Genomic DNA, 27,119 nt, shown 5'->3' on the forward strand with positions numbered 1-27,119 from the left:
TTACAAGTAATATTTTTTTAAATCATTTTGCACATTGCTAAGGTTTCGTCATACTTACAGTACCGATCAATTTTCACAATTTCTTAGCTCAATTCTACACTATAAGATTATAAAAATAAATACGAAGTCTCGGCTTAAAGAAAAGTTATAATAAGAAAAGTTTAATTTAAAATAGGTTACATGTTTAACTGTGTTTAACCCTGATATTACTCGCTCTTTCATGCCATTAAAGCATTTTTGCGAAAAATTACAACACAAACAATGGATAACCACTAAACATAAAATATAAATTTTCTTCTGATCTTTTTTTTATCATGATCTTATCATCCAGATCCGCTTGCATATTCTGGTACTGTTGTTTATGTAGGACAATCGGGTAGAAGCGTGTTCACTAGAGTACAAGAACTTCTTAGTCTTCTTAATAATTTTGGAGGATAAGGACATTGATTTCTCAGAGATCAAGTCAGATTTCGCTCGCCCTCATTTATTCACGGGTCATAATTTTTCGGTGCTTGAACACTTGTCTATTATTCACCTATGCCACAAGGGTAGAAAGCTGGATTGCCTCAAAAAGTTGGAGATATCAAACTTATTTCTTGCTTTGTCTTCGACTATAGTTTTTATATCTTTTGTTTTTTAATTTGAAATTTAATGGCTTTATTAAGTGTTCCCTTTTTCCTGTGTCACCTGGCATATTAATTTTTGTCATAATAGTATGGTAAAGCAAGTAATGTCAGCGTAGTATATGCAGTTCTGGTACACAGTTTAGGTGAACCCTACTGAAATTGTTTTTTGATTGTTAATATGTATGTTTTAAATTTTTTTAGGTCTGATGATGCTTTGTTTAAAGTGAAACATATAGCCTATCTGTTTTCGTCAAGAAAATGTTACTTTTTATTATAACCCTTGTTTTAGACCGAGACTTCGTAATTCATTTTTATTTTAATTAAAACTCTCTGAGAATCATGAACGACTTTTTTAACTTTCAATGCCAATTTATTGACTTAAACCCAACTTTTTATTAATACCCTTTATTAAAGTATACATTTTGGCGCTTATATTATAATCAACATTACCCTTTGTACAGGTGAATATGTCAGTAACAGATCGAACCTGAACATATTAGAAGCCTACGTGAAAACTTTTAACTTCAATAATGTGAGGATTGATGAAGCGTTACGAAGTTTCCTTGAAGCATTTAGGTTACCAGGAGAGGCTCCGACCATATCGTTAATTTTGGAACAATTTGCTGAACATTGGCATGTAAGTTTTGTTGAAGTCATACTGGTACCTTATGCTTTATTAGAATTTTTTTTTGAATTCTTGATTGTAATCAAAAAATCATAGAACAAAAAGGCCAAAATGGTTAGTAAGTAAAAATATTTCATTCCTGCTTTGGCTTAGTCATTTTGGTTAATGATACATGCATTATTGTCTTATATACGAGGGTGGTCCCAAAAGTACCCGGCCTGACCTAGAGATGTCGGTAGTACTTTGAAAAATATCAGTGTATTAGAAAGTATACAATCTAAAAAGCATTTTCAAGTTTGAAGACACCACGTTGTTTACTATTTGTTTGGCAGCCATCAATAGTGAACGTTTTTAGTGAATTTGTGAAAATGGAGAAAATTGGTCATCGTTATGTGATACAATACTTTTATTTGAAAGGCCTCAGCCCAACCAATATAAAAGCTGAACTGGATTCTACTCTGGGTGAGTCTGCTCCTTCGTTAACAACAGTAAAATATTGGGTAGCAGAGTTTAAACGAGGCTGTACGAGCTGCCAAGACGAGCATCGCAGTGGTCGACCAAATGAGCAGACGACTCCAGAAATTTTAAAGAAAATTCACAAAGTGGTACTGGATGATCGCCGACTGAAAGTTCGCGAGCTAGCGGACATAGTAGGCATTTTAAAAAGTGCGGTACAGCGTATATTAACTGAAAATTTTAACATGAGAAAGCTGTGTGCAAGATGGGTGCCGCGTTTGCTCACACTCAAGCAAAAACAGTGTCGTGAACACAGAATAAACGATCTCACAGAAGCGAAGGCTTGCGTCGGCTCCTTTGATATCCGTGAACCAGTTTTTTGTAAGCCCAACTGACAGATGCACCCGGCGCAAATACACTGAGGTATCTCGTAAAGTTGTAGTAAACGCATACACCTAACGAAGTGCTTTTATTTTTAAAATCAAAATGGTTATATTCATGTAATACGGGAGCAAACTACAAAATTTAGTTACATTTCAAATAGGATTTTTTTTGTTAAGGCTTATTTATATTGGTCCTTGCTTTTTAGAATAATTATTATTTTTATAAAAATTGTTATTTGATAGTTTTGATACACGATTGAGGTGTAGGTTAGTATACTTTTAATTTGTTTTGGAATGGAATTTTTGTGTTAGTTGTTTTATGATAATGGTAAATAATATTTGCCTTTAGTACATACATAGATACATATGGTTTAGGTATATACCTATATGTTTATTAAATTAAATAATGTTTATTCTGTATTTATTTGCATGGCACGACAAATTAATTAGAGAATATTCTGAACTTTTCAAAGCTTTTAAACAACCATAATAATAATGAATAATACATTATAATGCAACTTTTCTATACCTACTTTCTTTTATTATTGTTATTGCTCACCTTCTTATATCCCTAGGAAACGAAAATAAACTTTTTCCAGCGACGCTTTTGGCAAAACAACCCCTATACGCACAAAAAGTTGGCATTTTAGTGTTTTAAGTTTTTAACACAATACAAATGAAAGAAAAAAACAAAGTCACAGAGCACAGAGTTAAACTCCAAAATAAGGTAATGTGTAATACCTACTTAACAAAAATAAAATAAAAAACTGCAAATTACATAATATCGCAAATATACACACTGACGCTCGTACTAACACACTAATTAATACCCCACGTGGGCGACGACAGTTGTACCCGTTAGAATGGGGGTAGTACCCGTAAATGGGAGGAGCCTGAACGAAAATCCGGTTCGGTAGACAGGGCTAGCCTTCGCTTCTGTGAGATCGTTTATTCTGTGGTCGTGAAGATGTTTCAATTGAGTGTTTAGCGAAATTTATAGCAACAAAGCAGAATTTTTGCGTCGTTTCATAACCATGGATGAAACATGGGTTCATCACTTCACACCTGAGACAAAAGAACAATCAAAACAATGGACTCAAAAGGGAGAACCGGCTCCAAAGAAGGCGAAAACCGTTTCATCTGAAGGCAAGGTCATGGCGACGGTTTTTTGGGATGCGCGAGGGATAATTTTCATTGACTATCTTGAAAAAGGTAAAACTATCAACGGCGAGTATTATGCGAACTTATTGCAACGTTTGAGCGAAGAAATCAAGCAAAAACGGCCGCATTTGGTCAAGAAGAAAGTGTTGTTTCATCGAGACAATGCACCAGCTCACAAATCCGTTATTGCAATGGCCAAAATTAACGAATTAAAGTTTGAATTGCTACCTCATGCTCCCTATTCGCCAGATTTAGCCCCCTCAGATTATTTTCTGTTTCCAAACTTAAAAAACTGGCTCAGTGGTCAAAGATTTTCCAATGATGAAGAAGTGATGTCTGCAGTTAATGGCTATTTCGAGGTGCAAGACAGTTCTTATTATAAAAAGGGTATCGAACTTATAAAACATCGCTGGGCAAAGTGTATAGAGCTGAAAGGAGATTATGTTGAAAGATAAATACATTTTTTTCCAAAATTTTCGTGTTTTCTAATTCTTTCCTGGGTCGGGTACTTCTGGGACCACCCTCGTACAAGTAGTCAAGTCATTTCTTAAAAATAAAAAAGGCATATAAGATAAAATATTCTCAATTATAAGTTCTTAAATTTAATAATATTTGTAGATTTTCTTTTCTCATGTCGTGTTTTTGACTAACAGCTTCTTTTTTAACAGAAAAGTAATAATGAACCATTTGCGGATGTAGACTCAGCATTTACGCTAGCATATGCAATAATCATGCTAAATGTTGATCAGCATAATCAAAATGCTAAAAAACAGACCGTTCCGATGTCCGATTCAGCCTTTAAGAAAAATTTACAGGGAGTAAATGGAGGTGGAGATTTTGACGAGAGCATGCTGAATGAAATTTATGCTGCTATCAAGTAAGATTTTGTTTTTATTTAGAAAGGTATATAATACATTTAGTATTATTAAGATTATAACGCATTATTTGTCAAAAATGTTTTCTTTTTTTCAACTTTAAAGTAATGAGGTAAAATAGATATTAAAACGCTTTTGAAATTGTTAAACTTGTGCGAAATTTGTAGCACAAGTTACAAGTCGTACATTTTTATTTTGCTTTTTAAAAGAAAACATACAGCAATTAATTTTTATTTAAAATTTATTCAATGTGTTACTATTAAGGACCTGAGGATTTTATAAATCCTGTAACCTTTATCTGTTGACTACACCAACATCGCTTATATCCAATATAAGCAACTGTACAATTGTATGAACTACATATAAACTAATTACATTACAAAATTCTAAAAAACTAAAATTATTCTAGAAACGACGAAATCGTAATGCCGTCAGAACATGGTGGCTTAATAAGAGAAAATTACCTTTGGAAAGTTTTGTTGCGCAAGGGAGCATCAGAAAAAGGAGAATACCTACATATACCACCTGGTAAGTCTATTTCAATTGCTCTTTAAACGATATACTGATCGTTCTGTTTTTTACACTAGGTACTTACGATTCAGAACTCTTTCGAATAATTTACGGTCCTCTAGTATCAGCTTTGTGTTTTATTTACGAACAATCCGAAGAAACTTCGACTTATAATCACGTTATACGCGGTTTTGAAAAGTGTGCATTAGTTTCCGCGCATTTTGGAATGACCAAAAACTTGGATATGCTTATAGTCTCTTTGTGCAAGTTTACTGTTTTCTACAATCAAAGGAGGCAAAATAATATTATGGTAGGACAAAGAGCCTATAAGTTCATCAAAATTACTTTATCATTAATTTTTAGGTACTTCTGGGTTCAAATCAAAAAGCCCAATTGGCTCTTAAAACTGTGTTTAACTTAGCACATTTGAATGGGGATAATATTAGGGAAGGATGGAAACATATTTTTGATTTAATTTTATCTCTGTACAGGTACTTTTTTATGTTAGTAGCTTTAGACTCAGTTTACATATATGTTTTTTAGTAATGATTTATTGCCAAAATGTTATATAGAACCTGAAGATTTTATTGATCAAAGTGGTAGAATTGTCTTGGTTTATGAAGAGACTGAAAACTTGCAAAAACAAGAGTCAGGTAAGAAATATTAATAAATACATCTTTTTATATCTTACAAGTGTAATTTTAAATTGATTTTTCGCAGGTTTGTTTAGTTCTATATATTCTTATATGGTATCCGCAGAAAATTTATCGAAAATCCCTACGCCTGAAGAACAGCTGTATATTGAGGCCGCGAAGGAATGCATTAAACAGTGTTATTTAGGTAAGAAAAAATGCACTTTCAGTTTTATAACATAGGCTATAATGACATTTCTGCAAAGTTTATTTAAAACTTAAAACTCTTTACTGCATTATTCAATTTTTGAACCTGGTATCTTCCCACAAATTCTCCTCCTACAAACATTCTTCCCAGAAAAGACCTCTATCATGTGGCTTATTTTTTTGAGAGAATTTGAATACCTGGTTATTAAATATTCGCCAAATATTATTGTAGGCGATATGAATGTTAAATTGCTATTCTTGTTAAATGGTTATGTAACGGCAAATAGAGTAAATAGGGCAAATGCCACAAGAGTAACAGCATCAACACAAACCCTTATTGAGCATATGATTTGCAATTTACTGTAGTAAAGAGTAGACGTAATGTTAAAATAGAAGGTTGTCCTCTTTCAGATCATAGGCAATTACAGTAGTGGAAAAAAGTAGAGCAACATTTGAAAATACTTTATTTAGTGAATGTAAACCAAAAGTAAAATTAATTCCAGTAATTTATTATTACACAAGCAATTTAATATTAAGAAAAAAAACATGTTTCCTTGTCCTTAGTATTTTTATTTAAAAAAATAATTTTTTAGGTGGAAAAAAGTAAAGCAACATTTTTTAATATTCGTTTTTATTTCATTTCTAATAAATAAAAAAACATAAGTTAATATTTTGTAAAGTACCCGTTATTCTTAATTACATCTTCACAGCGTTTTGGCATAGATCTTATTAGCTTGGAAGTAACCCCTGGATCCATATTCACCCATGCTTCCTTCAATGCTTCAAACAATTCTTGCTGATTTTTATAAGATTTTCCTCTGATTTAGAAATCTAAAATGTCCCACAGATTCTCAATTGGATTGAGATCAGGGGATTGTGAAGGCCATTCCATTACATTAATATTTTCCTTCTGTCCAAGCTTTTAAGAACCGAGAAGAGACGAACCGAAAGGGATCGTTGTCCTGTTGAAATAAATGTCTTAAAGGCATAGTATCATCAGCATATGGAATCATTTGGCTCTCTAATATGTCCTTATATTGAAACCGGTCCATTATACCTTCTATTTTATACAGGGGTCCATACCATAGCCCGAAAAGCATCCCCAAACCATTACTGCGCCATCACCATGTTTCACTGTTGGACAGGTATACTTGGGGTTGAGTCTTTCATTGACAAGGCGTCTAACATACACAATTCCATCACTTTTAAACAAACAAAACTTGGATTCATCGCTCCAGATTACCTTTTTCCAATCATGCTCTGTATAATGTAGATGCGTTTTGGAAAAACTTAAACCGGAACGGCAGCTCTTCTGGCAAATAACTTCGCCTCTAATAGTCTATTTCTCACCGTCCTCGAAGTCACTTTTACTCCAAGCTCCTCTTCGGATATGCGGTGCTTTATTTTATTGGATCCCAGAAAAGGCTCATTTTTAGCAATTTTGATAATTTGTTTATCGGTATATGGAGTGGTTTTTCTACGTCTCCCTAACTTTTTCTTAACAGATAAATCGCTATTTATATGAAACTGCTTAATTATACGAGACACAATAGATCTATGTAACCTAAATGTCTTTGCAATAGCAATCTGCTTTTGACCACTTTTGTATAAATCAACAATTCTATTTTTAACATCGACAGATAAATGTTTACCGCGAGGCAGCCAAACACCGTCAACTTATCAGTTTAAACTAACACTAAGTAAAATATTTTGCATGATTTGAGAAATATTTCAAAAATGTTGCTTTACTTTTTTCCACTCTGAAGTATTCTTTTTTGTGTTCCTTGGTAAAACGAGATAAGAATTAACAGTTTTTATTGGCAAACCATTTATAAGTACCATATGTTTTTATCTACAAAAATTTTATGCTAAAAGTCATCGTCTAATATTTTATTTTAGCAACTTATTAAATGTTGCTCTACATTTTTCCACTACTGTATATATAAATGTAAAATACAATTTAATAAGGAAAAAATATATGCTCAGCGTAACATCATCAATGTTGAAGTATAAAGCAAGGTTTATTGAAAAAAACAGTATTGCAGTGAATAGGTTTTCAGATTTAATAAAGGTCATTAATAAATAGAATTGATTAAAATAACAGATGAAGTTTATATAGCATACAAAGAAGATTTCAATAATATTTACATGAAACAAACATTTAACATGTTAAAAACACAGTAAATAATAAAATAAAAATCTTAATAAAAAGTTTTCTTATTTTGATATATATTAAGTGTGAGCCTGTCATTTAAGATTGTTATCAAGTACAACGCCAAAAGACTTACATTGGTTTTTGCCGCCTTTCTCAAGGGTTCTATAAAACAAAATTAAAAGATAAAAAGATTGTGATCATACATACTTGAATTATAGATAATCAAAATAAAATAAACTACGATATTTTAAATTTACTTTCAATCATTAAAAATGTCCTTCTACATCCATTATCCTGCTTATCGCTGTCAATCTTCATTGATGTTCAAGACACATATTAAATACATTTAACTACAGAATAGTAAGATTTTACTAATTTTTTATTTTACTCTCTTACCAACTATGTTAGAGTTATACTGCCTGTAACATCATATTATATGATTAAAAAACACATAAGATAGTGTTTTTGAATTGAGTTTTCTTCCCGCCCAAATTCCCACTATTACACTGAAGTTAACCTCAGGGTACTTCATTCATTGCTATGCCACAATCTTTTAGAAAAAATAGGAGTGTTTAACTTCTTTAAAACTTTTTTGAGCAATAGAACACAAATGTTCAAAGCAATGATTTAATTAAAAACAAACTCTTAAACAATGGTGGAGGATGGCGTATTTAGTTTAGTGGTCTGTTTTACTCATAATACTGCAATTATCTATATATATAAAAGAGTTTGTCCTGACTGACTGACTCATCATCGCAGAGCCCAAATTACAATAGCTAGAAACTTGAAATTTTGCCAACGGGTTCCTTTTGGAATGTAGGCACCGGATAAGAACGGATTTTAAGGGGTAACAAATGGGAAAATTGTTACCCGTGACCTCGAGAACTAAGGGGGCGTGGCTTCGGAATTTGAACGGAGACTGCCGCACCAACGAGTCGCTGCAACAATGTTTTTTTATAATGTAGGCCCCGGATACGTACAAACTTTTTGAAATTCCACCGATAAGGGGTGTTAGCGATATGATATATATATATAGTAAATTCATGTATATTTTCCGATAGAGGCGTTTTTATCAAAAAAAAAAAATATATTTATCATTAGTAAAGTCTATATTGAATTAGTGTAAAGTTTCATAGAGCTGCTCAGGGCGGTACTTTAGTCTTTATTAAAATTTTGTATTAAAAGTAATTTTAAACAAATCAATGTTTCATGATGTTTTTTTTATGGTCAAACGGACATAAGACCGCATTTTACTTTTTCTCGCTTTAATTTATTTATAGTTATTTGCATACATTTATTTGGTAAATTAATTGATTGCGTTGGTATGTACACTCTGTTTCTCTCTACTAAATAAACTTAATTTTAAACATTTTCAGAGCAATTAATAACCGACTCGAAGTTTTTACATGAAGAAGCTCTTTTGGAACTTGTAAAATCTTTGATCGAACTATCTAGAGGTCCCGATGTACAAAAAAGCTTAGGCTACAACTACAATGAGAACGTAACGGTATTCTTTATGGAATTATTGTTTAAGATCGTCATACAGAACAGGTAAATATAAAATGTTTTTATTTTATATTTTGTACTTTAAAGTTGTATAAACATGTATATAGTTAAAGTTAACAGATACTAATATTTAAAAAAGGATTAGTTGTTTAATACAGTAATAGCATGGAGTAGGGTAAATAATTTACATCTAATTTTTTTAAATAAAGCAAAATAGCACGATTTAGCCTGATAGCTTTAAATACTTAGCTTTAACATAATACTTAAGTGAATTCTTAAAGATAAAGTTTACCAAGACTCTAATTGTTAATAAAGATAAGATTTTAAGTTTTGTTTTGATCTTTATTCAAAGTTCTAGTCATTCTTTTATGTTTAAATCATTAATCAACTATGAGTGATCAGCAAATCTTTGAATTGAAGCTTCTTCCGTTTTTTCGCAGAAATCTTAACAAGCATTTAAACTAATTTCTTCAGTAACAAAAATATCACAGCATCAATCACAAATGATTGATCAAATTTATACAAAGACATTTCATTACTAATTAAAGATATACGTCTAAAACCAGATACTGAACAGATCACAACTCTATTTTAGTAATAGATTCTCCTAATGAGATTCCTAATATATTATAAATTATTTTGTGAAATAAAATATAAATAATTTCACACAATGTGATAATGACAATGTTGCGAAAACTACGTTATTCTGCAATCATAAAATATTTACTCACAAACACCAGTTTAAGATTCTGTCAAAACCACAAATATTTTTGAAATACAACTTAATTAATATATTATTTAAATACAACGCTATACGAAGGATTAGTACGTTAGTTATGTAAGAAAGTTATGTATCGGGTTTTTCAATAGGGGCATATCAATTTCGTATTTTTCTGTGGGCGTACTTTTTAACAATTTTACTTATCTTTCAACGTCAGTCGAAGTTAACATTTCTATCATGGTAAAGTTTACGAACGAGTTACGATTGGAATGCATCCATTACTACCGAAACACAAGCACAATCAATTTATTAAAAGCAAATTCGGTGAACGCGCTATCTCGAGAAATGGTCCAGTTTGTCTATGCCAACAACTTTGGACGTGCTCAGTGATAACACGCAAAATTGCCAAACTTTCCGGTCGAAATATGCACACAAGTGATGTAAAATTAGATCCAAAAAATTAATCACTTTGGTGAAAATACTGAAATCGAATTTCATTCTGAAAATGTAACATTCAATTCATTAACTTCTGTAATAAATTTGAAGTCAATATCTCAAATACTTATTAAAGTATAAAATCGTTATTCTCTTAAAGAAAAACCCTATATGTTACGAGTATATGACTTGTAAATACAATAAGATTTCTAAAGTCTAAAGAATATATTGTATTATAATTGTGAGGTTTGAAATAAACTTAAACACTTTTCGCACAAACAAGACCCAAACACCTAAAACAAAACAAACTTTCTATACTTAGAAAACCATATTTATGGGAATAAAGCACGATTCAGAAAATTGCATTCGGCAATATTCTCGAGGAATTTTTTTCTATTTTGACCTACATATCAAACAAGATAGAAGAGCCGCTACTATACTTTATAAGGGATAATTTATTTTTGTCAGTCAGTCACCGAATACACTATACAAATCTTACCTGATCAATGAAATTGTGTATTTTCGAATACTAAGTTTGGTCAAAATTTTGTAGGGACCGCGTTATAACAATTTGGCAACCCGTTCGAGATCATATATACACAATAATGATGAACTCTTCAGTATTCGACTATCAATTTCTACTAGAACGTTCGGTAATCGGTCTTTTGAGGATCGCAATAAGACTGATGAGGAATGAGGATATGTGTCCTATCGTTATTCAATCTTTGAGGATGCTGCTGTTGTTAAAAAGTAGCACCTTGTGCAGGTTAGCAGAATTAACGTGTGTTTAATTAATATCGTTAACAATTGATTTGTAGAATATCAAAACAAATTTCCTTTGGTTTATACGAGTTGCTAAAAACGTCCGCCCAAAATATTCATACCAGCGCGGATTGGACTATTATTTTTACCCTCTTAGAATGCGTTGGTGCCGGTGCTCACCCACCCAAACCCACTATAACCGACCCGGAAAGCTCCAGTAATGTTGTGGATCAAGGTATGTTATATTAAAAACTCCTATTGGCACCATTGGGAATGCACTTATATTTTATTTAATTAGGTACAAAATCTGATGGTGAAAACCCCATAAACAGTGATGAAGAAAGTGTAGTCTCAGATCGTGGTTACACTTCCGATTCGGAACTAACTAAGAGCCCTAAACACGCTAATCAACGGGCTCAGGACCATTTGATTACTTCTCCCGTGGGCACTCCTAATACTGGTGGTTGGATTTTGGTAAGTGTATATTTTTTCCTTATAATATTTTTTCATTATTGGTAAGAAACGTACTTAATTAATCAGTAAACAGCGGTTTTTATTCTGCGAAAGCCATTATTTTAGAAGTGACATGGTAGATATTTATTTCTAACTTCAGCACTACTAAAACATATTATAAATATTAGTTGCCATCAAAAAGTGAATATTTTTTTTTTTTACTTTAAACAAAATTGATAGAGAAAAATTCATTTAAATGGGTTTTTGCAAGGCAAATCTACCAATTTCACTTTAAAGATGTTGGCTTTTGAATTCAGTTGCCGACTGATTTTTATTGGCATAATATCTAATGGAACTTTTAATAGTGGCAGTTAAACGGGCAGCAGGTATATTTGTATTAAAATTATTTTTGAGTGATCAATTTTATGGTAAAAGACCCACATTTTAGTCGTATACAAGGACTTTCCTTAGAATAATCTTAGTTGGTAAATTAAGACAGTTACAGTCAGAAGCAAGGGCCCAAACAATGTATGGAATGCCAATCAGACCTTCCGGAGGTTTGCTGTGTATATTATTGCTAGACAAGGATAACTTTTTTTTATAAAAGTGATGTAGGAAAAGTTCTGGAAGGAGTTATCCAGGAAATGAAGGTAGAGGAGATATTTTCAAATGACAAATTTATATCGATTTTTATCGATGGTTTGAGAGTTATTGCTGCTGTTGTACTTTTTCAGAAAAATGACTTTGTGCAGCCTACACAAGCAACAAATGAGAAAATGTTATTATCACATTATTACTCACATATTTATGTGATTAACTTCACTACTTATTTAAAATGAATTGAAAAATTTAGTAGATATTCAAATTGTTTGTGATTTCTTCCTTGTTCACCTGACTTTAAACCTTTTACCTTTCAAAGAACTTATTTTTATCACTAAAAGTCAGAGTTTATTAACGCAACTGATACTAATACGCAGTTTGAATATTTTGATCGGAAATAGCCTCCTATAACAGTGAACCAATAAAATATAGGTAACATTTTTTGTCACTGATCAATACTGCTTTCAAGTATCAAGAGATACAGAGGTCGCTTTGGTTGACATGGTTATAAATATATGACGTTTGCCAATACCATAAAAGTTCCATTGTGGCATTGGATTTCGGAAAACTAATATCTACTGTGGACCATGAAATACTTTTTCAAATTTCGTACAATTTTGCTAGCATAATTGACTTGTTTAAAAAAGAACAATTTATAAAAATTGGACAACAGACCAGTTCTCATCTTGATATATGGTATTGAGTGTACCAAGAATTTGTTCATTTAACCTTAAGCTCTTTACTAATTTTAATAAAGTTTTAAATTAAGCTCTCAGAATATTTTTAATAACTGAAAAGCGCATATCTTATTCATAATCAAAATAAATGGATGTATCAGTTTGCCTACGTTGGTAGAATGTGACGTGCCACAGGGAAGTTGTTCCCTATATATGTTAATGAGTTGCCGCAGCTGTTACCTAATATCGGCATAGTGTGTTTTGCGGTTGATACCGCAATAATGATTAAGGAAAAGTCTTAGGAACGATGTAGAAACTGTTGCGGAGTTTTCCGTGAAAAAAATCAAAACTTGGCTTGGTTTAAATTATTTAACACTAAACTCAGAAAAGTTTAACTTTTTATGCTTTGCTGCAGATTCAAGAACATCTATAGCACATTAAAAAGGCTCACATTGCACAAAAACGACTGTGGCACAACCATGTTAAGTATATTTCCACTCGAGTTTGGAAATTTATTTATAAATTTCGTCAGTTACGGCCATTTATCAAGCTCTGGCTGATACACTTCTTAACTACTCCATGGGGCGGAGCAAGAAAGACCATCCTGCAACCGTTTGTGATTACCCAAAATTATGTTCCGAAGGCAACGTTTAACAAACCAAAATTATTATCCTCGGATATTTTATTTAGAGAAACTAAATTGTTGCAAATAAATTAAATTTACTTGAAAGCTTAGGCTTATGTGTAAGAATCTGCACTACTTGCATTTAATATGTCACAATCAGAACACTAGACAAGCTTTAAATAAAAATGTAACTATCTTAAAGGCCACAAAGACTAAATTTCAAAAAACTTTAACTTATACCTCAGCAAAAATCTATAATCAACTTCCCGCAGAACTCAGAAATAAACCCTGTAACAAAATTAAATGTAAAATCCATGACTGGATATTAAGTAATAACGCCACTTGGTTAGTAGGATACACATAGTACCGTTTCTGCTTCTTTCTGTTTTTTCCCCTTTTTCAATTTTCTTTTATTGTTAATTTTTGAATCACTCTTAATTATATATTATTTTCTTTTGAAAATTGTTTTCTTTTTTATTAATAATAATTTGGATAAATAGGGTATTTTGGTGCATTGAGTATTTTTAGCAGTTAAGTAGTTGATATTTTCTAAGGTATGAATGTATTATCTGCTGAATAAATTATTATATAATTTGCTATCATATATCTTCCTGACAAATGAAAAGTGTTTATTATTTCAAATTTTTAATATTTAATTTCCTTATGGGTGCCTTAAGTTGGCATTATATATTTAATACTCTAGTTTCTTTATAAGTTGTCATTCAAAAACTTTTATAGGTCGGAAACGAAGGCGAAATACAACCGGTAATTGGCAGAACAGTACCTCCCACCCAATACGGAATAGCCTTAGAGAGGCATTTAGGCCCTCACGATACAGTAAGTTTAATCAAATGCTGCGAAAGTTTAGCGTTTCTGGTGAGAGATGTTGCGCATATAACTCCCTACAACTTTGACATTTGCGTGCACTGTATCCGTACATTTGTGGAGGCCAGTTTGCAAGAAAGTAATGGTCCAGTTGATATGTTTTGTTCCCATAACTAACTCATATATTTTAGCAAAAAAATCTAAGAAAACTTCTAATAGCAACCTAGACGCCAAAGATCTTAAATCTAGACGAAAAACTAGTGGTAGGAAGAGGGTGAATGTAAAAACTTCCAGAAGCCCCGCTACTAGTAGTCCGGACGAGGACAGTAGCGACGATGAGTTTCCCAGCGGCTATCATCATTTAGTAAAAACTGAAAATACTTTACCAAATTTCCTTATAAATCGTTTTTATTTTAGTTATTAGATTTAATGCATACCCTACATACAAGAACGGCTCAAATATTTAAATGGTGGGCCGAAGAAGGAGGCGAAATCGCCCAAGAGACTTCGCTATGGACTCAGGGCTGGTGTCCCCTTTTACAGGGCATCGCTCGTATGTGTTGTGATAGAAGAGAAGAGGTATTTATTTCAATATTTATATTTTTGCATGAAACATCGTGTATTCAGGAAAAAAAATTGGAATGACATTAAATTGAAAAATTCTAATTTTATAATTTGGAGTATTTTTCCCAATATTTTCTTGAAATATTTTAAGAGCATTCACTATAACAACAATTAGTGCAAAGTTTATTTTTAGGTTCGTATAAGCGCCATAGCGTTCTTACAACGTGCTTTATTAGTTCACGATTTACAAACTTTAACCGGTCCAGAATGGGAGCAGTGTTTCCATAGAGTATTATTCCCGTTGCTCAATTATTTGCTACAGCCTTTGAGCCCAAAAGAACCAATAGTTGTAGCTGAATTTAGAAATAGGGCTGCTACAGTATTATCTAAGGTAATTCTTCTTTTAAATAACGATTAAACCATGTAACTTAAGATAGATTTTTAACCTGTAATTATTTGGATTTGCATCTTTTGGAGCTATATATACTGGTATACAATAAGCAATAGAACTAATCTCTATGTAGGCGTTGAATGTATTTTAGACACTGATTGATTTAGGCGGTTATTGTGGTAACAAATGCCATTAAGGTGTTGATTTTCAAAATTGTTCAATACACACCATATAATTAAAATTAGTTCATGACTGAAGAAATTAAACAAATTTGGCATTTGTACGATTTAGTTTTGACCCCAAAAAACATAGAAATATGTTTTTTGGGGTCAAAGTAGGGGAATGGAGGGTTGGATTTTTACTTTGAATCCTGAAAATTGTACCAAAATGAAAAAAAACTAAGTGGGTTTTTCAAGCAGTCATGCCTCTAGTAACAGTATGAAGAATTTTATTATCATTTTGAAAAAGTGCTATTTTTCAGAGGATCGAAAATTGGTAGGGTAAAATGACGCTTTTTTTTGTTTTAAGCCTGGTACACGTTATTATCAATCGAACCGACATTAAGGATTCGTTTTGCATGCGGATTATTATACCGTACTTTCATTTCAAAACGAATAACTTAAAAAAAAAAGACACGTCAATTTAGATATACTCGGAGACGTTTAATTCTTCACTTTGATATGTCAAATTAAAATGTCTATTCAACAGTGCCAAAAAAACTTAAATCGGTTGACGTACCAGCGAAAGAAGTTATTAAGGGTGGTTTTGGTGGTTTGTGATGAAAGCAGTGTATGTTATCAATTAACCTTGAGGGTGTTGTTGCACATGTACCAATTTTTCCATGATTATATTCCATAATTTTCACTTTAATAGGAAACAAACGTCAATTTTATTTGTGGAATGTTCATTAATATTATAATGTTCACCCATTTAAGTATTATCTTGTTACTTTTTTTGTAACTTTTGAATGTCCTTTGTCCGTTTTTATCGTCTTTTGTGCATTTGCCGTCTTTTCAAAAAGATCTGCAGTTGAAAAAATTTGGAAAATTCGCAAAAAATCGTTTGCATGACAAGTTGAAATACTTTAGCACATTTTACAACCAAAAAGCTGCTTATTAGTTTAGATTTTTGCTTGCCATTTTTTATGTTTATTTTGTTGAAATCAAGTAGATATTCTCACAAAGTCCTATAATGTACATATATGCACTAGCTAAACATAAACTTTACAATAATTTCAATAACCAATAAAAAAGTAGGTGTTTAGACGAATTATTTGTGGAATATAACCTTACATCAAAAGCGTATACAATATTTGCTTGTTTTGGGTTACGGAATAAGATAAGTAACTCACTTCCTTCATGATTGCAACCATAAAGTTTTGGCAGAAGGTTTTTTAAAACACAAAAATCTATCTGCACCAAAAACTGTTGAGGGCTATAAAACTTGGTTGACAGTTCGATTGCATGCAATCATCGATGAAAGCTTGTTAGAATGATAACAGTAAACAGTTATTAGGGTGTAGAGTAGATGACAGCATGTTTCCCTTCCAAAACATGAAGGATCCCATCTTACCCTACTCTCCTCTATTACACGGTGGGACATTTTGTAAAATATTTCTAAGGGTGAAAAAACTTGCATGCTACGTAGATATTTTGGCAACAAACAATAACAAACTTTCGTTGGTAGAGGTTTGCATTTTTATCAAATCGATTCAGAGGCTCATTATTGATATCAAGACATAGTTTTATTAAAATCCTTTCGGAGTTTTAGCATCGGACCCTAACAGTAGTAGAACTTTGTAGATCGATTTAGATAATCATCTTAGACATTCCTTCGAATTTTTGTTAAAATCCTTTGGGAGTTAGAGCCGCTTAAAATCTTTTAAAATGTAACTATTAAAATTATTTTTTACGCAAAAACTTTAGTAGAGGCAATTTTCCCAAAAACAATTTAGATGTTGATTATTGATGTCAGGGCAAAGTTTTATCAAAGGTTTCGGGGGTTATAGTATCACACTTATACTAGATTCACACTTATCCTCTAATGAAAAAACTTCTGTTTTCTTGTCGTATTATCACAAAAAAACTTAGTTTATAACATCCATAAATCGATTTATTTGCTCTACATCTATACAAAAACTTATTAAAATCTCCTAGGAATTTTAGGAAATATGGACATTATAATGATCAATTTTATCTGTAATATTTAGAAATGAGTTAACTGTGCTATGATGTTTTCTAAAGCCAGACTTAAGAATATTATTTTCAATTAGGTATGAAGAAAGCTGTATATAAACTATCCTTTACAGAACCGTGAAAATTGTAGAAAAAAAAATCTTGAACAATTTCAAAATTAGAGAGTTGGGAGATATCATTGAAACTCAATTAAAAAAGTTCTGGGCTTCAGAACGTTTGTTCCTATTGTTATGTTTTGCAAGATCCTTTCTTTATTTACAACGATATTTACTTTTTTTTAGAGAATTCAAAATAATTTAACTTCTAAGTTAATTGTGGTAAAAAAATTATTGGTCTTCTAGTTTTAGTAATTGTGACTGTCTGTAACATTTTTTTGGCCATCACTGAATTAGCTGAATAGTATTTTTCTAAAATAAGAAATATTTTTTAATGAGGACGTTCGTGTGATAGACAGTGATAATATAATTACTAATTTTGCAAACCCAAAAGTAAAAAATAATAGATTTTACTCGTATTTATTAGCCCTTTTTATGTTTGTGATTTCTTCTTATACGTATTTTTATTATTTGATTTTTTTATAACACTATATAAATGTTTGTTTTATATAATGTAACATTTTATTGTATTTTATTACTTTGAGGACTCAACAAAGTTACTGCATTAAGGCTTGTGGCTTCGTTGCTACGTCACTGCTTCACTTATTATTAAAATTTTCATTTATTATACAATTAATATAACCTCTTATAAAAAAATAAAAAAATACTAGACTTTAAATTTTCTTTATACCAAGAAAGGTAATCCTTACGCATTCGGTTAAAAAAAAATAAATAATCAAGGAAATTGTAACCTAAAAGTGGTTACAAATTAAATGTTTTTTTTTTTTAATTTACCCCTAAAACTTCTAAAATCTCATCTCTCTTGACCTATAACCAAAACAAAAATTTTCCTATAGCATTTTTACTATCTATACAGGGGGTTTAAGAACTATGGGATCAAGCTTCTAGGGATTATTCAGTGCAACAGTAGAAAACATTTGAGTATAGAGTCCCATGTCCGGAAAAGTGTCACTACGGCACTATGACCCTAAGACGCGTTAAAATTTAGAAAGACGATGAATTGCTTAAATAGGATGTAATGCATTTAATGTCTGCCTTTTGTACATGATATCATCATAACAATTGTTCAAAATGTGAACGTCAATGTTTAAAAATTTTATAGCTGGAGATTTTAAACAATTTACCAGCGCTTCTGTGTTGTTATCTTTAAAAACGATAACAGTGGAGCAGTTTCTTGGCCTCCTAGGTCACCCGATTTAATGTCGCTAGATTTTTTCCTGTGGCGAAATGTAAAGTTTTTGGTCTACGAAACTCCAGTAGAAACAGAACAAGACTTAATTAGATGAATTATAGCAGCATTTGCAATAAAAGGATCAAGCAAAACAAGGATCAATTTTTTAGTTATTTTAAATTTTAAGTCCGTTTAAATCATAATACATTTACAAAAGGCAAAAATTAAATGCATTAGATCCTAGGGTAAACACCCCAGTAGATGCCAATTTAGGACTTTGAAAATGTATTGTGAACAGCAAACTTAAGTAGTTATTCACTTTTTTTTCCAATAACATGGTATGTTGCTAAACAAAAGCCATAGACAGATCAACTAAAAACATTTTTTTTTAACTCTAAATTAATTTTGAAAAAATGCTACTTTTCACCAGTAGTTGCCAATTTTATCCAGTAGTCAGCCTATTAATAACCAATAATTGCCAATAGTTATTTTTACATAGTTTTATTTAGAAAAAAAATAAAAAAACTACAGAAACATTTAAAGATCTTACATCTAAATTTCCTACCATGTTGGATTTTCTATTTTAATTTTTTTGTACGGAATTTTAATTTGTCTTAAAACTGAGTTATCAATAGAAAACGGTCCATTGCCGATCAGATTAATTGGCCCACATAACACATATTTTTGGTTCACATAATTAATGTCAACTTTTTCGGGCCAGTTAAAACTGTTTTCGGATAATTCTACTAAGTACTTAATTTTTAATTTAATTATATAAGAAAATAGATTCATATAACATTCCTACCTATTATTATAACCTAATATTAGGCAATTTATCGTCTTTTTAAATTTTAAAGAGTCTTAGGGCCGTAATGCCATAGTGACCATTTTCCGGACACGGGTTCCTATACTCAAATGTTTTCTACTGTTGCACTGAATAACCCCTACAAGTTTGATCCCATAGTTCTGAAGCACCCTGTATTTATATTATTTCTAGTCCTAGTATAATAGTAAAATAGTATAATATTCAAATTTATAATTGAGTATTTACTGTACAAATTAACTTAAAATTAACAAAAAAAAAACTTTTTAATGTTTAACATGAAAATCTCTGGTAAAATATAATGGGAGAATATAGGTCACAAATAAGTTTTTTGCACTCTTCTTAAGATACTAGCTACACTTTCCTTATTCTTAGTGACATGAGATCAGCACAACTCTGGACAAAACCTTTCTACAAACCATAATAGTAGAATAGAGTAATACTTTGGGCAAAACAAAACAGATTATCTTTTAATGTTGAAAAGTGTATTTCAGTAAATTTTACTAGAAAAAAAGTGCCAATTAATTACAATTATATAATGGGTACTAATGTCTTAAAATGTAAAACAGAAATAAAAGACTTGGGAGTAGTTTTCGACAATAAGTTGCATTTCGATGCTCATATTAACACGGTTGTTAATAAGGCATTTAAGATTTTGGGTTTTATAATTCGTAATGCCTGTAACTTTACTAACTTAAAGACCATTACTACTCTCTATAATGTCTATGTTCGCAGCATATTGGAATATGCCTCGATTGTTTGGTGTCCATTCTATTCGGTTTACGAACAAATGTTGGAAAAAGTTCAGAAAAGGTTTTTGCGGTATTTGTACTATAAAAAACATGGTGTGTATCTGATGGATATATCTTATGAAAATCTTTTGACAGAATTTAATTTAAAAAAACTTACTTCCAGAAGAACTGTGGCCTGCTTGTTGTTTACGCATAAGATCCTTCATAATAATATAGATTGTTCATTTCTTCTCGAAAAATTGCTTTTAACAGTAAACATTCATAACAATAGAGATTTAGGAACTTTTTATATAAAAAAAACAAATACCAATTTAGGTAAAAAGTCGCCAATTTTTCGAATGTCCAGTGCCGCCAACCTACTATTTCATATTGACATATTTTACGAACCATTTGGGAAATTTAAAAAAAATATATCTGATGTAGAATACTTTTAAGTTTTTTTTCTTTTTAGTTTTTTTTTTTTTGAGTTACCTAATGTGTTATCTGAGGGGCAAAGAATCTATTTTTTTTTAATTTTGTAATATGTAGTGCTTACTGTGCTTATTAGTCATTAAGGACCAATTGTAATCATTTAATGGACTTTGTGTCTGTAGATTGCATAAATAAATAAATAAATAAATAGATAAATAAATAAACATAGTGATATGAGAAGTCGTTGTGTCGGTTGGATGGTGTTATTGAGTCTTTTATTGACGATCAGACAACCAAGTCATAATTTAGCTGATAATTCATATCCTCTTTAAACATTATCTAAATGTGATGAAAGGTTTATTTGATATTGTGAGATGGAGTTAATGTGTCCATGGATACTAAAAATGAATTTTTTAGGTATTTTTACATCATCTTACTCCCCTTTTGTCCCTTTCAACATTCCCACATTTATGGTCCAACATATTGGACTATATGGACCGTTATATGCACGCTGACAAAAGTGACATTTTATATGAAGCGATTCCAGAATTGTTGAAAAATATGCTTTTGGTTATGAATTCTGCTAAAGTATTTGACGGACCAGATGGAAAGGTAAAAAGTAATATAAGAGATCAAAAATTGGTTGTAATCATGAACGGTTTATTTTTTAGAACCAATTGTGGCACGGAACGTGGGATAGAATAAGTAAATTCTTACCAAATATGAAAGAAGAGCTTTTTAAAGAATCTTCCCAGGAACAAATGCCCGAAGAGGTAAGTTTAATAATTATGGTGGATATTGATAATGAAATATATATATTTTAAGAAATCCCAAGATCTGCCTTACCCAAAGCCAATTAACCCGATGCAACACAACATCGAAAACTTAACTAGATCAAGCATAATATTGCAACCACCTGTATCTCAGCAACAGGTCTCCTCCCACCTGTTTCAACACTTAGGCCAGGTATATAACTATACCTAATTAATGTCTATAATAAATTAAATTAATATACTTATATTTTTAAAAACCGACGCGTTGCATCATTGCGGTTCAGTAATAAAGATATCATGGTCATATTGCAGATGGTTTCTACACCAATCGGGTCTTCTAATTCTTCACCACTACCAATTTCTCAACAACACACCATAATTTCTACTACTAACGCGGCTATTTTACAGCCCACATTGCAGCCTGGTATGCCGTACATGTCAAATTTATTGACTAATATAGGGGCTGTTAATAATACAAGCGGTAAGTACAAAAAAAAATTTACAGATGCCGGTTTTAAATAACGTAGAATTAGAATATCGGGAAAGTCAAAGGGAATAAAACCACGTATTCAGCGTAAAAGAACTCGTTTGTATAATCAGACGGATTGTAGAACGATTTTCCAATATGAGAAATTAATAAGAAAATATGAAAAATTTAAAAGACAGTGACGTGCGGTACAAGGAAGCGGTGGAAGCATTGCTTTCCTATACTTGTCATAAGAAAATAAATACTGTGAAATTTAAATATGAATTATAGTGTTTTTTAAATATTATGTTATCATCGTAAAATATTTATTTTTATTTTATTTTTTTTTTATTTATTTAATCAATCAATAACATATTACTTTACAATTATTATGAGATGTAATATGAATACATAATGTGTCTGTGTATATGCACATCAAGCTGATCAATAATTAGTTCATAATGAACTTCAACCTAACACTAATAATAGTAACATATACCTGCTTAAATAATATTATCAGTAGTTATAATTTAATGGAAGTTAATGGCGCGCTTGATGGAATTTATGTTATCTTTAATCCATGAGTATAATTTTTTCTTTACAGTATAATATTTTTTGGTTTTAAATTGTTCCGGCAACATATTTAATAATTTGGGAGATATACAGTATTGTGCAAAAAGATAGCAACATTGAACTTTCCTGTTATATATCTTTTAGTATCTATTTTATAAGTAAGGTTTATATATTATTTACAAGAATAGTTAGAGCCTGTTTATATTTTCATCTTATCATATTTTTTGTATCATAATAAATAAAACACCAAATTGTTTTATGCAAATTTATTATTCAAAAATATAGCAACAAAAAATAGTTTTGATTCTGAAAAAAATATAACCCAACTAAATTAAAATCAATTCAATATTTCGTGTAGTACCCCTTCTCCTTTATAACATCTGCACATCGTCTTGGCATGGACTCAATTAATTTCATAATATAGTCATTGTTCACTTCTATTTACCACTTTTCCACTATTTCAAAGAGAATATTTGTATTAGAGCATGTTAGGTGCCTGATTTTGTGTCAATGTAATGCCATAAATTCTCTATAGGGTTTAGGTCTGGCGATTGAGATGGTCAGACCATTACATTTATATTTTCATCGGATAGCCACCTCTTAACAAATTGAGAAGCATGTTTTGGATCGTTGTCATGCTGAAATATGGCTGTTACTGGCATGACTTCATCCATATATGGCACTAAATGTGTTTGCAGAATGTCTTTGTACATGAAACGATCCATTTTGCCCACTATTCTTACTATGGGTCGCATGCCACGAGCCGAGAAACATCCCCATACAAGAATATTTCCCCATCCATTTTTAACTGTGGGGCAAATGTACTTTTTGTTTAATCTTTGTTCACTGGGACGTACATCACTCCATCAGTCCTGAATAAATTATATTTAGATTCATCACTAAATGCGACTTTCTTCCAATCAGCTACAGACCAGTAGACATGAGATTGGGCAAAGTGAAAACGAGCCTTGACGTTCTTCTTTGAGAGTAACGGTTTTTGGGCGGGGCGACGAGCAGGTAAGTTGGCATCAAGTAATCTTCTCCTTACGGTACTGGAACTGAGGTTTACTCCTCCACCCTCTTTTAATTTTGCCAAAATTTGGGAAGAAGAAAAAAAAGGATTTTCTTTGGAAATTCGTAGCAGCTGCCTATCCATCCTCAAATTTGTTTTTCTGGGTCTACCAGGAATGGGCGCCGGTGCAGCTGTTCCAGTAAGGCGAAATTTTTTGCAAACTCTGGATACGATTGACCTGTGAATCCGTAAGCTTCTTGCAATGTCACTCTGCCTAACACCATTTTCGTAATGCTCCACAATAATTTTTCTTACATCACCAGAGACGGTTTTTGAGCGACCCATTTTAAGTTAACTCTGAGATTCAAAAATAACAACTTTACAGCAGGTAAATCGATATTTAACTGATAAAATAAATGCGAAACAAGAATGTTGCTACATTTATGCACATTGTCTAAATAAACAAACATGAAGTTCCTTACTCTGCATTGGCATTCTTATGATATCTCCGTATATTTATAAATAATACAGAGGTGTGTACTTAAAAGTAAAGAAATAATATGGAATAAATAAAGGAGCAAATAATATTTTTGAAAACATCGCTTGTTGCTATATTTATGCGCAATACTGTATATGTCAGACATTTTCGAGTTAAACTAAAATGGGGGATGGGTATTATTAGACGTTGATGTGTATTTGCTCTAGTATTAACATTATAACTAATAAAATTTTTAAAAAGATTACTACAAATTGAGAATCTAAGTACATTTTTAATATAAAGTTGGGTTGGGTTGGGTAAATATTCCAGATTGTTCAAATAAAAGGTTGGAGGTAAACAGTCTGGATTTAAATAAAATAACTTTTAAGAGATATTTCTGTACAATAATATTATTCTTTAAAGTTTCATTGTAGGCAGCACCCCGACATATTATACCATAGCTTTGGCATGATTCAGCTAGTGCTTTGTACGCATTTATTATTATTTTTTTACTGAGTATATAACTCTTAGTTTTTTTAGTTTGTTTTGAATATAATCACTATGATGCTGCCATTTTAAATAATTGTCAAAATAGACACCTAAGTATTTAATTTTGTTTGTTGATTTGATGCTGCCAGAACAAGTACAGTCAATATTCATTTTACAATCTGGGGTATGAATCGTAAGAACATGCTTGCTTGGTAATCCCACTATACTCATTGAAAAACATATAAAGTTAGTTTTTTTGACATTTACTGTCAGTGAATTAACATCCATCCATGTTTGATCACTACACATTGCACTTTCACCCTTTAAAAAAGCTTCATCCCAAAAATCCCCTTTACATAACAGAACTGTGTCATCAGCGAAACATACAACTTTTACTTTCGGAACTACATGTGGAAGATCGTTAATGTAGATTAAGAAGAGTATTGGGCCAAGCACTGTACCCTGTAGAACACCACAACCCACACTTACAGAAGAACTTGAAACTGATTTCAGAGTGAGATCTGTTTGTAAGATATGACTTAAACTTATTACTATAACTTTATATTGCAAATTAATTGAATAAACGCACTCAAATATCCCAACGCGTCTAGTCTGTCTAGTAGAAACGCTTACACGAGAATATGATTGTTGAAGTAAACCAAAATTACGTCAAAAAGCATCTCGCTCGTAAATGTAATTTGTACATCGTGATCCGAAAGATGCCTGCAACGGTTCAATAAAATCGTAAAATTTGTTTCTTTCGTGGTAAGTTTTAAATTTTTTAGCTGCTTTCCTTCTTGTTTGTTGTATCTCTATTGCCACAATAGCATTTTAAAAATTTGAAGCCAAATTTCGATTTTAATTTTTTGCGTTGTTGGCTTTAAAAATACAATTAAAAATCGAGAGCAATTTAAGAATATTTGAAATAAAACTAAAAAACGACTTAGAATTGAAAATGTCGGCTGCACAGAGACCTCCAGCCAAAAATTATATTATAACTACGGATGATTTTGTGGCATCCTAGTTTTGTATTCCTAGTTAAGTGAAGTTTTTCAGGGCGTTATAAGTTTTATAAGAAATTCAATAGGGAAAGACACATAAAAAGAGTGCACTAAACAATTATCGGCCTAAAATTTTACGATGATGGTATAAAATCAATTTAAATATGTTAATAGGAGAATAGATCTCAAGTATAAGTAAGTATCGAACTCAAAAGTTTTACGTAACCCAATATGCCAATATAAAAACAATTTTTAATAGAACTGTTCTTTTAAAGTTTAATAAAGCTGTCGTTTTTTACAATTACTTTTTTTGCCGCAATATGGTATTGTGTATATCAACTTCGTCTCGTTTGAACTCGGATTCTATATTCTAAATTCTATTTTATAAAAATCGCATGAAAATTTTCATTTTTTCCTCATTAAATTAATTATTTTTAAAAATGTCACCGTACGTCACTGTTAAACGATTGTTATTGTGACCTGGTTATAAAAAAAATGGACTTGAGTGAATTATATTGTTTGTAGGGAACATGTGAATGTAAAAGCATCTATTTTTTATGTTTCTAATATCAATTTTTTAAATCACTCTTCTTAATGAGAAAGAATAACAAAATATACATATTTATCCATGGGTATTTCATATTGAATGAAAGCTAATATTTACAAAGGAAGATGTCATGAAATATACATTTAAATATAATAATAAAGTAAGATGGTCATACAAATATAAAAAATGTAAAAATATATATTAAATTAATAAAATAATATAAAAATAATAAAAACTGCTTACTTACTTACAGTTAATTAGTGTTTTTTGTCGAAATTATAGACGCGTCAGAACTTTAAAGAAATTTCTTTCTCACTATAGTCCTGAAGAGGGTTGAAGAAAAACAGCATGAAGCAAACAGTTTAATAGTTTTTATTCTAGAACATTTTAAATTTGAGATTATATTTTTTTAGGTATTTCATCCCAAGCTCAACAACACTCCTTTCCAGTTCTGTATAACAGCCCCACCATAATTCCCAACACTACTGCTACAGAAGTACAACCCTTGTCACTGTATGCTGAGTATGTCGGCAACCCGTACAATATTCAAAGCGATAATATGCCAAGGTATTTTATTTATTTATTCATAAAATATTTGAAGAGGAATTTAAGGAATTGTCATAATAAAATTGTATACTTCTGTATAACAAATTCTTTAAAAAAGTTAAATATCGAGAAATGACTGCTTTTTCAATAGAACATAAATTTCCCATAACATCGCAATGATGATTTCGGAGTAATTTAATCAAAGGCGTAATTGATAGTCTGGAAGATTGGATTAACGTAGTTGCCCGTGATAAAAAAAAACTAATCCATTGAGAGGAATAAACATGAAACGGGAAGAATTTATTAATGACAAAAATGTGATGAAGACGGAATCAAAATAGAAAAATCAATAATAAAAGTGGGAAAATTAATTGGCTACACATAAAATGGCTTAGGTATTCTAAGTAACCGGAATCTATAATATTGCAAAAACTTCGGGATTAAGAAAACGACCTAATTTTTTGCAATATTGTTCAGGAGTTTCTCTATAAAATGCAAACGCATTTTCTAAGTTAAACTTCAGAGTTTTCTTAAATTTAAACAGGCGAGTGGATTTCATTCGCATAGATTTATAGAC

At 31.2% G+C, this 27,119-nt stretch overlaps 1 protein-coding gene across 1 annotated transcript in view; it reads left to right on the forward strand.

Annotated features, from left to right (window-relative positions):
• Window positions 1-27,119, forward strand: part of LOC126740380 (Golgi-specific brefeldin A-resistance guanine nucleotide exchange factor 1) — a 34,515-nt gene that overhangs the window by 6,093 nt on the left and 1,303 nt on the right. Inside the window, exons 11-30 of the mRNA XM_050446366.1 lie at window positions 1,088-1,263; window positions 3,920-4,128; window positions 4,536-4,654; window positions 4,714-4,946; window positions 5,000-5,127; window positions 5,180-5,289; window positions 5,357-5,476; window positions 9,007-9,181; window positions 10,846-11,058; window positions 11,111-11,289; window positions 11,353-11,528; window positions 14,148-14,373; window positions 14,426-14,598; window positions 14,652-14,813; window positions 14,992-15,189; window positions 21,075-21,269; window positions 21,329-21,430; window positions 21,483-21,623; window positions 21,743-21,911; window positions 26,410-26,563. Of these exons, the coding sequence (XP_050302323.1) occupies window positions 1,088-1,263; window positions 3,920-4,128; window positions 4,536-4,654; window positions 4,714-4,946; window positions 5,000-5,127; window positions 5,180-5,289; window positions 5,357-5,476; window positions 9,007-9,181; window positions 10,846-11,058; window positions 11,111-11,289; window positions 11,353-11,528; window positions 14,148-14,373; window positions 14,426-14,598; window positions 14,652-14,813; window positions 14,992-15,189; window positions 21,075-21,269; window positions 21,329-21,430; window positions 21,483-21,623; window positions 21,743-21,911; window positions 26,410-26,563 (3,358 nt within the window). The remainder of the gene's footprint in view (window positions 1-1,087; window positions 1,264-3,919; window positions 4,129-4,535; window positions 4,655-4,713; window positions 4,947-4,999; window positions 5,128-5,179; window positions 5,290-5,356; window positions 5,477-9,006; window positions 9,182-10,845; window positions 11,059-11,110; window positions 11,290-11,352; window positions 11,529-14,147; window positions 14,374-14,425; window positions 14,599-14,651; window positions 14,814-14,991; window positions 15,190-21,074; window positions 21,270-21,328; window positions 21,431-21,482; window positions 21,624-21,742; window positions 21,912-26,409; window positions 26,564-27,119) is intronic.

This window comes from Anthonomus grandis, chromosome 9 (assembly GCF_022605725.1).
Source record: "Anthonomus grandis grandis chromosome 9, icAntGran1.3, whole genome shotgun sequence".
NCBI classification, from domain to species: domain Eukaryota; kingdom Metazoa; phylum Arthropoda; class Insecta; order Coleoptera; family Curculionidae; genus Anthonomus; species Anthonomus grandis.